The sequence below is a fragment of the Phaseolus vulgaris genome, chromosome 4 (assembly GCF_051622355.1).
Source record: "Phaseolus vulgaris cultivar YP4 chromosome 4, ASM5162235v1, whole genome shotgun sequence".
In the NCBI taxonomy this organism is placed as follows: domain Eukaryota; kingdom Viridiplantae; phylum Streptophyta; class Magnoliopsida; order Fabales; family Fabaceae; genus Phaseolus; species Phaseolus vulgaris.
Window position 1 is genome coordinate 45,045,300 of NC_143501.1, and position 13,927 is coordinate 45,059,226.

At 31.1% G+C, this 13,927-nt stretch overlaps 2 protein-coding genes and 2 long non-coding RNA genes across 4 annotated transcripts; 3 read left to right on the forward strand and 1 right to left on the reverse strand.

Annotated features, from left to right (window-relative positions):
* Nucleotides 1–4,104: 4,104 nt before the first annotated feature.
* Nucleotides 4,105–5,252, reverse strand: LOC137838868 (subtilisin inhibitor CLSI-II). Its single transcript, XM_068648081.1, has 2 exons — nt 5,124–5,252; nt 4,105–4,602 (listed from the first exon to the last, which is right to left on the reverse strand). Exons 1-2 carry the CDS (start codon nt 5,250–5,252, stop codon nt 4,105–4,107), a joined length of 627 nt encoding a protein of 208 aa, XP_068504182.1.
* Nucleotides 5,253–5,425: 173 nt separating this feature from the next.
* Nucleotides 5,426–7,831, forward strand: LOC150028119 (uncharacterized). The gene is made up of 3 exons (XR_016520321.1): nt 5,426–5,474; nt 7,026–7,086; nt 7,785–7,831. It is a non-coding gene; the product is annotated as an uncharacterized LOC150028119 (long non-coding RNA).
* Nucleotides 7,832–7,932: 101 nt separating this feature from the next.
* Nucleotides 7,933–11,760, forward strand: LOC137837761 (uncharacterized). The gene is made up of 5 exons (XM_090301057.1): nt 7,933–10,178; nt 10,254–10,562; nt 10,656–10,761; nt 10,837–11,584; nt 11,668–11,760. The coding sequence occupies exons 1-4, from the start codon at nt 7,933–7,935 to the stop codon at nt 11,527–11,529; spliced, it is 3,354 nt and encodes a 1,117-aa protein (XP_090157183.1). The 3' UTR covers nt 11,530–11,584; nt 11,668–11,760.
* Nucleotides 11,761–12,008: 248 nt separating this feature from the next.
* Nucleotides 12,009–12,549, forward strand: LOC137837762 (uncharacterized). The gene is made up of 2 exons (XR_011085513.2): nt 12,009–12,222; nt 12,310–12,549. It is a non-coding gene; the product is annotated as an uncharacterized LOC137837762 (long non-coding RNA).
* The last annotated feature ends 1,378 nt before the right edge of the window (nt 12,550–13,927 follow it).

Here is a 13,927-nt window from a genome sequence, read left to right on the forward strand (position 1 = left end):
TTAAAAATAATGCAATTGATGTCAAACAATTTGATTTTTAAAGGAGAGACATAAAGTTTTAGAACATGATCATGTTTCTTGAAGTTTTTCCAGCAAAACAAAAGTATTTTATCATATTAAAAACGTATTTTAATCTATTAAAACATTACTCGAAAATTCAAAAGTCCCATACTTCTTTAGAAGGTTTTCTAACTAGACATATGATCAAATCAAGGCATTGAAAGAACTCACAACAAAAATTAATTAAACATTTTTTATCAACAAAAAAACAAATGAATAAATATGAGATATTTAAGGAATACCTTAACCCGTATACAAAAAGTCTTCCTAAGCACACCCCTCCTACTATCAATGAACATATACAATGTCCCTTTTATTCTAGGATCCTCACTTGTGTCAGCCAATAAAATGCGCTTATAACCTATCCATATGTATGTAATTACCTATAGATCCATCTACATGTAATTATATATGAATTTATATGTAAGTAATTATATTATCAATTTATCTGTATAAGCAATTATATTTGCAAATAAAATCACATGAACTTACCTATACATTTCGAACCTATACATTTAGAAATCCTCAAGTATTTTACTTACAAATTCTTTTTCATTGGTAATTCATTGCAAGTTTTATCTACAAATTTCTTATATTAACTATGTATTAATTTTTCATTGTTGTGAAACTAATAAGATTAAGGCATATGTTTTTATTATTATCAATGGTATATGAAAACAACTTCTTCTACATGTCAATAAGATGTTAATATATATTGGAACCTAATTGAAATATTCCTTCAAAACTTTTAATACCAAAACAAAATACATATCCATATATGAAAAAATTATCTTAACGTAATTACAAAATAATAAGAAACATAAAGTTCCATAAAAAAATAATTATAGAATACACAATATCATATTAAAGTAGTATTTCATCCTTTAATTAACCATTTAATAATTAAGGGATACACAATAATAATAAAAACAATAGAGATATCATCACTTTCGAAAGAAATGAAACAGCATCAAACCCGTGGTTAAAAATTTGACATAGCAAACTCAACACCATTGTCAGTACGAATCGTTTTGATATTAGTTTTGAAATGATTTTGAACGAAAATAGTGAAGTTAATGATGTGCTGACGCACTTCAGATTTGTTATGCAACAGAATAACCCAAGTATAACGTGAGTAATCATCAACAATAGTCAAGAAATAATTAAAACCTTGCATAGAAATTATGGAACATGGTCCCCAAATATCAAAGTGTACAAGATCAAAAATAGCAGAGGTAACAATATTGCTTAAAGTGAAAGGAAGTTTTCTCTGTTTTGCATGACTACAAGTGTCACATACATGATGAGTATCAACCGTAATAAAATAGTATTGTTTCCTTAAGACATGTAATCTTTCAAGTGAAGGGTGTCCTAGTCTATAATGCCACAATGTTTTGTCCGTGATATTACAATTAATAAAAGGAGCAAAATAATGCGGTTTAGAACAGCTAGAAGTAGGCAAGGTAGTGACAAGGTACAAGCCAGTAGTGGCTTTAACTGTACCAATCCTCTCTTGGGTGAGATTGTCATGTATAATGCAGTGGGTTGAAGTGAAAGTTAAAGTTAAAGTGCATTTAAGTTGGTGTGTGAGTTTAGAAACAGATATTAAGTTTAATTGAAAATGAGGCACATATAACACATCAGACAAATAAAACTTATCAGAAAAACGTACTAAACCAGAATATGTGGCATAAATAGTTTGACCATTTGGAAGGCTAATTAAGACAGGTTTAATTTTAGTATAAGTAGTAAAACCGTTCAAATTGTTGCAAACATGATCTGTGGCACCATAATCAATAATCCAAGATTCTTTTATAGTAGAAAGTGAAGAGAGAAACTTACCTATTGTAGATTGCTCAGTATTGGGGACTTCATCCGCAGAGAAAGTGCCGACTTGATTAATTTGAGTGTGAGGGGAAGGATTCTCAAGGTTTTTTTGACGCAAAATGTTGGTCAGGAATTGACACTGATGTGATGTAAGTTGAATCCCCTTTACATTCTGTTCTTTAGGAAAAAGCTCAGAAAAAGTGTCAGTAGTAATCATATTATTGGCTTGGGATGTCCAATTGGTGAATTTGTAGCCAGGAGGGAACCCATGCTTTTTATAACAGGTGTCGACGGTGTGACCAAGACTATTACAAAAAGTGCAAACTTTTCTAGTAGAAGAAAACTTTGAGGTTTTAACATTACCAAAAGGAAAACCCCCTTGCGAAAACAAATAGGCTCAATATGACCGTATTTACCACAAAAATTGCATGCAATAGTGTGACTACTATTAAGACTACTAAGACTAGGGTTTTCATTAGACATTTTCTAAGAGATTTTGAAACAGAATCAAGATTTTGAAAGAGAATAGAAAAGATAACCAAGAACAACAAATGGGGAAATAAAGATCAGAGAAAAGTGCAGCAGAACTCTTCATTCGAAGAGCTCTGATACCATATTACAGTCAATGAAGATGAATATTCCTTATCTGATGTGGTACATCAAATGGAGCACACGTAATCGCACGTAACCACAATGAGGAAAGGTAGGTTCTGATGAATCCTAATTGCAAATGAAAAAGAAACAATGACTTAAGCATAAAGGAGAGAAAAATAGAGAAAAGAAAATACAAAAGAAATTCTTATTTACTTGTGTATATAAGAATAAAATACATGGTGTATATATAAGATAAAGACTAAGACCTAGCTGAAACAGAAAAGGAAAGTTGGGTCAAAAAAACAAAGCCCAATAACTTAAAACAGAAAAACTAAATATGTTAACATCCAAGAGGCATTACTCTAGACTTAGGTGGAGTTATTTTTCTTTTGTTTTCATTAGCGTTTTAGTATTCGTGGCAAACTAGACTTCAACTCTCAAAATATTTAGGGAATTTCCTTCAGTCTTTAGAAACACATTTAAATTTTTTATTGGAATATGCTTCCATGAACCACAGTCTTCCTTCAAAAAGTATTAGACCCACATAGGACCACTTTAGGATATTCTATACAACTTCAATGAAACTATTAAGAAATACACTTTTTGTCTAACTCAACCTTATATAATCGGTTTATAAAGTGAAATTTGCACTCACTTATATACTATAAAACAGAACCTATACAACGTCCCTTTTATTTTAGGATCGTTATATGTAATTACCTATATAGATCCATCCACATCTAATAATATATGAATTTATATATAGGTAATTATATTATGAATTTATATGTAACCAATTATATATGCGCATAAAATCACATGTAGTTACCTACATATTAGAAATCCTCAAGTATTTTACTTACAAATTCTTTTTTATTGGTATATCATAGGTTATTAAGTTTTATCTACAAATTTCTTAAATTACACATATATATATATATATATTAAATTTTTTATTATATTATCAATGGTATATGAAAACAACATCTTCTACATGTCAATAACTTGAACTTAATTTAAATATTATTCCTTCAAAACTTTTAATACCAAAAAAATAAGTATCCATATATAAAAAAGTTATCTAAATAATAAGAAACATATTCCATAAAAAAATAATTAAAGAATACACAATATCATACCAAAGTAGTATTTCATCATTTAATTAACTATTTAATAATTAAAGGATACTCATAAATAATAAAAACAATAGAGATATCATCACTTTTGAAAGAAATGAAACAACACAAACCCGTGGTTAAAATTTTCTTTAGTTTTTTATGATGAATTTTTAAAATTAAGAGAGATTTTTATACATCCAAAATTTCTTAAGTAGTAAGAAGCTTGAGTTTACATAATCAATACACTATTAGAAAATATTTTTTTAATTTTAAAGAATCCACTAGTGGTTTGTATAAAACTGAGTTAAACTTAAAATATATTTCATAATATATCAGACTCATTCAAAGTTTATCGTAATGAAACAAACTTTAGAAAATTGAATCAAACTTAAAATACACTTCTTAATAAACGAATTTATATATATAAAAAAATAACTTCAAAATAGTTCTACCACAACACTCATATATCTAATAGGAACATTTTATTAAACCTTGTGAAGGTTCTTCAACCAATATTAATAAGTGCAAAATTAAAGGGAACATTAGTGTGAGAATTATCCATCAAAACAAGATCCCTTCCTTCATGATCATCAATTCTCCCAATACTAAAACAAGTGTTGTGGTTAGTGTTGTTGCTGCAGAATGCAAACTTATAACCCTCACCATATTTCTTAATCATAAACGATCCACTTAAGTACTCCATCCCTAGATGGTCTCCACCCTCACCAATACCAACCCATTTTGTAGGAAAATCATCACCAAATACCACCCACTTGGAGGATTCAGAACAATAAGGAATAAAATTAAATCTAATCTCTAATGGTGTCTCTGTCAGTATGACACCTGAGCTTCTTCCTTTTGTGTTGAATATCAGACCTTTCCCACGATAATTAATTTTTGTAGCAACAACTTTGCATCTTTCGATCGGACCAGAACCTACCTCTACTCCACCACCTTGTGGACCATTACGATTAAGATGCAAAAGAGTGTATTGATTAGAACACTACAAAAAAATGTGTAAAAAATGGCGGTTATTAATAACCGCCACAAATTTCAGCATAATACGTCATTTCATTAACCACCACAATTAACTTTCAAATTATGTCATTTTCAACTGTCATAATTTTCTTTCAGAGAAAACTTTTTATTCCTTTATTCCTATATTTACATTTTTAACTTGATTTAAAAATCCTTCAGATTTTAACTTGAAAATTGATTTTCTTTTTGAAAACTTAAGAAAATAATTTTTTTTGAATTTCAGTTTGGAAAAACCCTAACTCCTAACACTCATCACTCTCGTCCCTCTCTCTGCCTCACATGAACCCTAACCCTAACGCTCTCACGAACCCGCGATCTCTGCCTCCACACGAACCTAGCGCTCTTCTGCCTCCACACGAACCCGCGATCTCTGCGTCCACACGAACCTAACGCTCTTCTGCCTCCACACGAACCTAGCGCTCTTCGCCTCAACACGAACCCTAGCACTCTCTGCCTCTACACGGAACCGATTTGAAGGTAATTAACCTGCTGTGCATTCCTTATACTTATGCAAAGTATAAGTATAAGATATGCACCATGTGAGAAGTTGGTGCCATGGGAATCAAGATATGCACTTATATAAGGGATTCCCAAACTCTGAGCTGGGATTACCATAATCAAAGATCAATATAGTGTATTTTATGCACTAATCTGAATATTTTGTGAATCAGGACATTTTTGGAAAACCGCCATTCTGAGTAGAAAATCCCAACACTTTCTGGAGGTGGTGTTAGCAGTGTTTTCAGCAATGGTTGAAGGGTGAAGAAAAGAAGAAGGTCGTGAAAAGAGAAAAGAGAAAAGAGAAGTTTGGATAATTTGGAGTTATAGCAAAAAAGGGTACGTTTGAATATCAGATTTACTCTCCCTCCCTTGACAGTTGTAAAAATCAATCTACCTCTCTGTCTGTCTCTGACTAGCTAGCTCGTGATTATGTTAACTGTTTGACCTGTGCTAGGGACTTCTCACTTTTATGCTAATTATCACACGCACAATAATTATACGCTTTCTTTATTTGAAAATTTATTTTAAACCTCAGGTTTATGACAGAGAAAATAGAAAGGAAGAATGTGTTTTGTTTCTCTGTCCTTCTTCCTTAAAAAAATATAAAATATGAGTGATATATGAATAATATTACTGTCAGCTTAATTGAACATGCTAGCTATAACTCCATATTCTTAATATAGGTGCATGTATGTTGTGGACCCCATTTTTAATCCACCTTTTGTTTTCTTTCCAACTAAACTAAGACTTTTTTCTCTCACATTGTTGGTATAATTAATAAGCAAACAATAAAAATGGCTACTAGCTTGATGGTACCTCTTTACTGAATTTGTCTCTTGCAAATGTGAAGTTGTAGATTATAGTTTTTTATATATATATGCATGGAATATATATGAGAAAAAGCAAAAGTTAATAGTTTGAATGTGATTGTACCATTTATTTATAGTATTCTCTTCTTAATATGCTTTCATAATGTGTGGGGTGTAAGCAACTTTTGTGTGTGAGCTGTGCCCTTCCCTTCCTTTTAAATAGTCATAACCATTCCAGAATTACCACATTACAACGTCTTCAGTTTTTTCAGTCAACAATAATTTTTAATATACTTAAAAATACTAATGTTCAACAAAAACAAATATTAAATACCAGAATCTAAATGATTCCTAATTAATAACTGTTTTGAAAATTGATTTAAAAGTGAATGCCACAATTATAGTGCATTATTATTCTGAAAGCTGTTGATGAATCACACAGAGAAGGATTTGGTTTGCTGTAGAAACTGCTTTTCTGTATTAAGCATTGGATCTATGGAAATTGTTAAAGAAGTCAAGTCAAGGGATTTTATTAAGTCCTTAATCATGACTAAAAGATTATATAAAAGTGAGTTTATATTTTAATTTTTTTAGTTTTCTATTTAATTCTCATTTCCCAAAAATTTAAAATCATTGTTTTAATGTGCTGAGATTATTTTTAAGAATTGAGTTTTCACAACTCTTTTTAGAATTCAGTTTTCACTATGATGCCCATAACTTGTCCCTCTTGATGCTTTGGTGATGGTGACTATGCTCTCCTGATTGAGTGACTATTCTGATTTGCTATATTTTGTGTATTTGATTGACCAAACTTATCTATATAAGTCTACAAAAGAAAAATAAGAGGAAAAAATAAAATAAGTTTTTTCAAATGTTAAAACTAGCTTATGCAAAAGCAATCTTGTATGACTTTCGTAAAATTCTATTTTGCCATAAAAAATTCTTAAGTTTATTTAAGTTGGATGTCACTTGTTTGGAATATTCTTACCCTGCTCTTTTAAGTTCATGTTGCTATCAATATAGTGTGTAAGGTGATTATTGTATTTTATGTACTAATCTGAATCATTTTGTGAATCAGGACTTCTTTGATAATTAGGAATCATAGGACAAGAATTGCTCTTAAGGCAGCACCCAAAAGGGTACGTTCAAAGACAAATTACTCACCAATTATATCAGATTTTATAAATTAATGTATTTTGAATATTGCTTAATACAATTCATATAGTTTATTATATGTTGTTTATATAGTTTATTATTTTATTTTAGATTGAGTGAGTTGTATTAAATTTTTTAGTTAACCTAATTCATAACATCTAATACTTTTACAATTGTTTTTATGTTTTATCATATTAATATTAATTATTTGTATATCATATTCTTAACATGTTGCCAATACTAAAGAACGTTAAATTTTATTTTGAATGGATAAATTTTTTATAATTAAAATTAATGAATTTGATAACTTGACCTAACTTAATTGAATTATAATCTGGTTGATTATTAAACAAAATATAAATGTCAATTTAATCTAATCAAATACTTTCAGGCCTGTGCAAAAGTTACTTTAGCTTATTTTTATATCCTTTCTGGGGAAAAGAGATACCCAATCTAATAGTTCCTAAGAAAGGCCAAATATAATTATCATAGTTATTGAGCTTTAGATGTGTCAAAAAATGTTTTCGATCTTAAAAAAATTACATTCCTTCTAAATTATATAATATTATTTTCATCCATTTTAAATTATGGATTTGCCAGAATAAAATGTAGTTTAGATTGTGAAGATTGATTATATTATGACTCAATTAATGGATAAAACCTACTATATTACAATTTCCAGCTTCACAATCATCTAGCAGTTTCACAACTTCACAAACATCACTCCAAGTAAGTTTGTTTTAGTTAACTTTTTTTACTTCAGTTTAATATATAATATATGTACACATTACTAGATAAGTAATGTTCTATTTTGCTGTTTTGGTGTAGTCATGCCAATTGATAAATCGTGGATTTGTAAACCACGAAACACCATTGAGTATGCAAATGGGTTGAATGTGTTTTTGGATATTGCATTTCAACATGCTAATGGTCCTGTAATTAAGTGTCCATGTGCAAAATGTGGTTTCAAAAAGTGGCAAACAAGGGATGTAGTTCAAGAACACTTAACATGTACAGCTTTCCCTCAGAACTACAAAACTTGGTATTTGCATGGTGAAGGATCAAGTGTAATTGAGTCAATGGTCGCCACAAGTGCGCATGTCATTGAAGATTTATTGGAATCTCAAAATCCGATGGAAGACATGTTGAATGATGCATTCGGGTTTGCGGGGCATGATGAGGATACTGAAGCTGATGATCTGCAAACTAATATGGTGGGTGATGAAGGAAAGACAAACTTTGATGAATTGATGAGGGACAATAATGAACCCTTATATGAAGGTTGTACAAAGTATTCAAAATTATCATTCATGTTGAAGTTGTACCATATCAAATGCATGAGTAGAATGAGTGACAAAGCAATGACCATGATTCTAGAGTTGCTAAAGGACGCATTTGAACATGCTAAGTTTCCTAACTCGTTCTATGAGGCGAAAACTGTGATTAGCAAACTTGGACTTAACTATGTCAAAATACCAGCTTGCCCAAAAGACTGTATGCTATATTGGGGTGAAGACAATGAAGGCTTAGAAGAATGTAAACGATGCAAAACATCTAAGTGGAAAAATAAAGATAAGAAGCAATACGCAAAAATCTTGCGTTACTTTCCATTAAAACCGCGTTTGCAAAGATTGTTTATGAGTTCTAAGACGATTGAGTCTATGACATGGCATGCATCAAAGGATAATCAAGATGGGTTGATGAGGCATCCTAGAGATTCCGAGGCTTGGAAATCATTTGATTTATTGCATCTAGAATTTGCAAATGATCCTCGAAATGTACGATTAGGCTTAGCTGCTGATGGCTTCAATCCTTATGGAAACATGAGTACAAACCATAGTATATGGCCAGTGGTTCTCATCCCATACAATCGCCCCCCTTGGCAGTGTATGAAGCAAACATCTTTTATCCTCTCCATGATAATTCCTGGAAAACAAATGGTAGGAAATGACATTGATGTTTACTTAGAACCACTCATAAGCGAATTGAAGGATTTATGGTTTGATGGAGTGCAAACATTTGACTATTCAAAAAAAGAAATGTTTACTTTGCGAGCAGCTTTGTTGTGGACAATTAGTGACTTCCCTGGGCTAGGTAATTTGTCTGGATGGAACACGCACACTGGTCTTGCTTGCCCTACCTGTAACTTTGAAACCGACTCTTCTTGGTTGTACAGGGGCAAATTCTGCTTTATGGGACATCGTAGATTTTTAAATAAAGAGCACAGATTCAGATTCAATAATCATCTTTTTGATGGAACAAATGAACTAAGGGATGCACCAAAACCTTTGTTAGGGTCAGACATATGGAATCAAATTGAGGGTATGAATGTTACATTTAGAAAACCATTAGACCCTATAGATACAAGTAAGAGGGCTAGTGGAAAGAATGTTGTTCAAGTTGGAGCAGAGCAATGGAGAAAGAGAAGTATATTTTTTGAACTTCCTTATTGGCAGACCAACTTGTTACGCCATTGTCTAGATGTGATGCATATTGAGAAAAATGTTTGTGACAATGTTTTGTACACATTACTTAATGATCCTAAGAAGTCCAAAGATAATCTCAAAGCCCGAAAGGTTCTTAAAGAAATGGGTATAAGGAAAGAGCTTTGGCCAAATGATAAAGGAAGATTTCGACCAAGTGTATTTTCATTGTCAAAAACAAAGAAAAAAACGTTTTTGCGGACGTTGAAAAAGGCTAAAATGCCAGATGGATACTCAAGTAATATTGCAAGGTGTGTAGATTTGAAAGGTGGAAAGATTTTTGGACTCAAGAGTCATGATTGTCATATTCTTATGGAACAATTACTACCTATTGCCATACGTAATGTTCTACCAAACAATGTGACTGCCGTGATAGTAGAAATGTGTTCATTTTTTCGACAATTATGTGGGAAAAGTTTAAGTCAATTTGATCTTAATAAACTTGAGTCTCGCATGATTCAAACTCTTTGCCACTTGGAAATGTTATTTCCTCCTACCTTCTTTACAATCATGGTTCATTTAACATGTCATCTAGCTGGTGAGGCAAAACTTGGAGGACCGGTACATTACCGTTGGATGTATCCCATAGAAAGGTAAATTTCCTACGAACCTTTGTACTTTTTTTAAGTTCAAAGTTTGATTATTCTAATTGCGAAAGAATTTTATAGGTATTTGGGACACTTAAAATCGTATGTTCGAAACAAGGCACAACCTGAAGGTTCTATTGCTGAAGGATACCTAGCTGAAGAGGTTTTGACCTTTTGTTCTCAATATATGGAAGGGATGAAAACAAGAACTAATAGACCTTCACGTGTAGATGACTCTTTCAACACAAATATTTCAGAATTGAATACCCTATTTCCACCAATTGGTAGAGTTGTAAGTGCTGCTTCAACTTTTGAGATGTCAACTATTGAGAGAACACAAGCACATCGATATGTGTTATTTAATTGCCCTCAAGTTCAACCTTACATTGAGTGAGTATTAACACTCAATATAAATCTAATTATGTTGAAAAGTTGTCCTTTATGGAATTATTAGTAATATATTGGTTTCAAATTTTTTCTTAGGGAATTTAGACAACATTTACGAAGAAGGTCTAGAGGGAGAAGAATTCCAAATACAGAGCTAGAAAAGATTATCAATAAGGATTTCATGAATTGGTTTCCTCAAAGGGTAGGTACAATATGTTTTTACAAGTTTAAAATGTCAATTTCAAAGATATACTGACAACAAGCATTATTTTTGTAGATTAATAACACAGACATTTCAAGTACAGTTGCAAATGATCTTAAGTATCTAGCTCAAGGTCCAACAACACATGCTAGAAGAATTTCTGCCTTTAATGTAAATGGTTTCAAATTTAGAACTGAAAGTCGAGAACATGACCTAAAAACCCAAAACTGTGGAGTGTTCTTAACTTCTTCAACATCATGTGTTGTAAGTGGTGTGGATCAAAATATTAGACAAGCAGATTTGGCATATTATGGAAAATTAGAAGATATAATTGAGCTTAATTACTATGGTCATTTTAAGGTTATCTTGTTCAAATGTAAATGGGCTGACACCACAAGGGACTGTGGGTTGAGGAAGGATCCTTGGGGTTTCACTTGTATTAATTTTTCAAGGTTAATTCACACGGGAGATCGTGAGGAGCATGATCCATACATTGAAGCTTCACAAGCTGGAATGGTATATTATATAGATGATGAGGTGAATAAGGAATGGTCAATTGTTGTCCATTTGAAACCACGAGACTTGTATGATATGGGAGAAGGAGATGGTGAAGTTTGTGAAGTAGAACCGTGTCCACAACAAGACTTACATGAATTTTTCAGCAACTCTGACCAATTGGCATTATTTAGGGAGGATGAAGATGATGAATTACTAAATGAGGACAACAATGATGATGAACTTCATGAAAATGACTCAATGTCAGAGTAATAATAACCTTGGTTCAGCTGCACTATTAATATGTTCATTCATCTACTATGTGCATGTATGAAGCTTTTAATATATCTCCACTTTTAATATATCTTCAAATTTAAATTATGTTGTTGATTACTTCAATTTTATGTGCAGATATGCCTAAACCTAAAAGGATCAAGAACTTGCTTAAGTCAGTTGCTGGTTCAGACAAATCTGTGGCCAACTATGTAAACATTAATGCTACGCCTTTTACTACACAGGACCAGACAAGAACTACTTCTGCAAGTCCATTTGGATCTCCACTACCACAAGCTTCTCAATCTATTCATCAACAAACCTCACAACCTACACAATCACAAACTTCACAAGTTCCACAATCACAAGCTTCACAAGTTCCACAACCACAGACTGAATCTGAAAATCTTGAATCATCTGAATCTGTACCTCCAGCAACTTCTGAATCTGCACCTGCACAACCAACTTCTGAGTGCTTTCAAAGGATCCACAACAAGGCTAAGTGGTATGAACCATGCTTCCTCTAGTTCAACTTCATCAAATGTGGAGGACAAGATAACTCAAATGGAAAATGAGCTTGCAACTGTGAAAAATCAAATGAACACTTTGCTTGCTTATATTGCTTCAAGAAAAGACGTTCCAGAACATTTTGCTGCAATAGCAGCTAATTTGGTTCATGCATCCACCAATGAGGTATTAATATATTTAAATATTTATTGGTGTCTTTTATTTTATAATTATAAACATACAAATTCATTAACTTAAAATTATTTATTTCAGGCATCAGATTATGGAAGTGGTGCTCCATCACCTAATCAAGTAATAGGATCAAGTGCCGGAAGCAAAACTGATTAGAGATGTGTGTTTTAATTTTAAACTTGACTAGGAATGTATGAACTTTTGAACAACTATGTGTTGGAATTTTAAACTTAATTAGGGATGTATGAACTTTTTATGTGTTTTAAACTTTTGAACATTATTATGTGTGTTTTAACTTTCAATTACATATAAACATTTGAACATTATTATGTGTGCTTTAATTTTTAATGAAATGAATGGATGATTATAACTTTATACATTATTTTATTTTATTTTGAAAAAGTGGTGGTTAAATTTTATAATTGTATAAAACAGATTATAAAAAAGATTATAGAAAAGTGGTGGTTAAATTTTATAATTGTATAAAACAGATTATAAAAAAAATTATAAAAAAGATTATAAAAAAGTGGTTAAATTTTCCTTATTCAGTAATAAAATTACGTCAGTTAAAAACGCCACTACTTACGAATATTATGGTGTCAGAATCTTCTTCAATGATTGTAAATTGCGACAGTTATAACTGACACTACTTACAGATAAAAACCGCCACTACTTACACTATGTTTAAAGTGGCGGGTGTTGCGGCGGGTAACATAAAACCGCCACATTAAACTTTGTGGCGGCCAGTTCTATGGCGGTTTGGGAAACTGCCACAAGCGTATATTGTGGCGGTTATAAACGCCACTTTATACGAAAAAAACCGCCACAATATACACTTTTTTTTGTAGTGGAAGGAGAGATGGGTAAACCATTTGAGTCACGGACTTGTTCAGGAACCCTAGAGAATGCTAATGGAAGAAAGTTGGAAGTGAAGAGAAGGAAGAAAGAGAGACTGAGGGATATTGTAGACTTCATGGTTTATGATAATGTGTTTAGTTTTGGTTCAATCTACTTTTATAAAGCTTTTTCTAGATTTACTCATTAATGATTTTTATGAAACTATCACCACATTTATTATTTATTTATGCATTTTATTTATTTATTTTTACGCGTTTTTATGTGTATGTTTGTGTGATGAATGCATATATTATATATTTTTATTGGATTCATAACTGTTGTGTTTTTATTGATGAGTTAATTAATTAATAGATATGTTTCATAGAATCCAATTTTGAAGTTATAAATATTGGATCAAATTGCGCTTTTTTCCTTAATAGTGAGAATTTTTGTAATTTTTTTTAAATAAAAGATGAATTGAAAAAGTAAAGTAATGAATGAGAGACACGATACTATTTCCTATATTAGCACTACTTTCATTTAATAATTATGTTAATATTTTGTAGATAAATTAAAAATAGCAATTAATTTGTTACTTATTAATATATCTTTCCTGTCTAAATAAACCCATTACTTTTATTTATTTGTAAGTTAGAATAAAATTAATTAAAATTCATCAATAATTTAGAATTTTATTTCATTTAAAATTTAAGTTTAAAGATAATAATTTGGTTAAGAATTTATGAATTAAAATTTAAATAAAATTATATATATATATATATATACCAATGATTCACCTATTATTCACACATTAATTAAATATATCAATTTATACAATAATAACATATTACGTTGTTGTTAT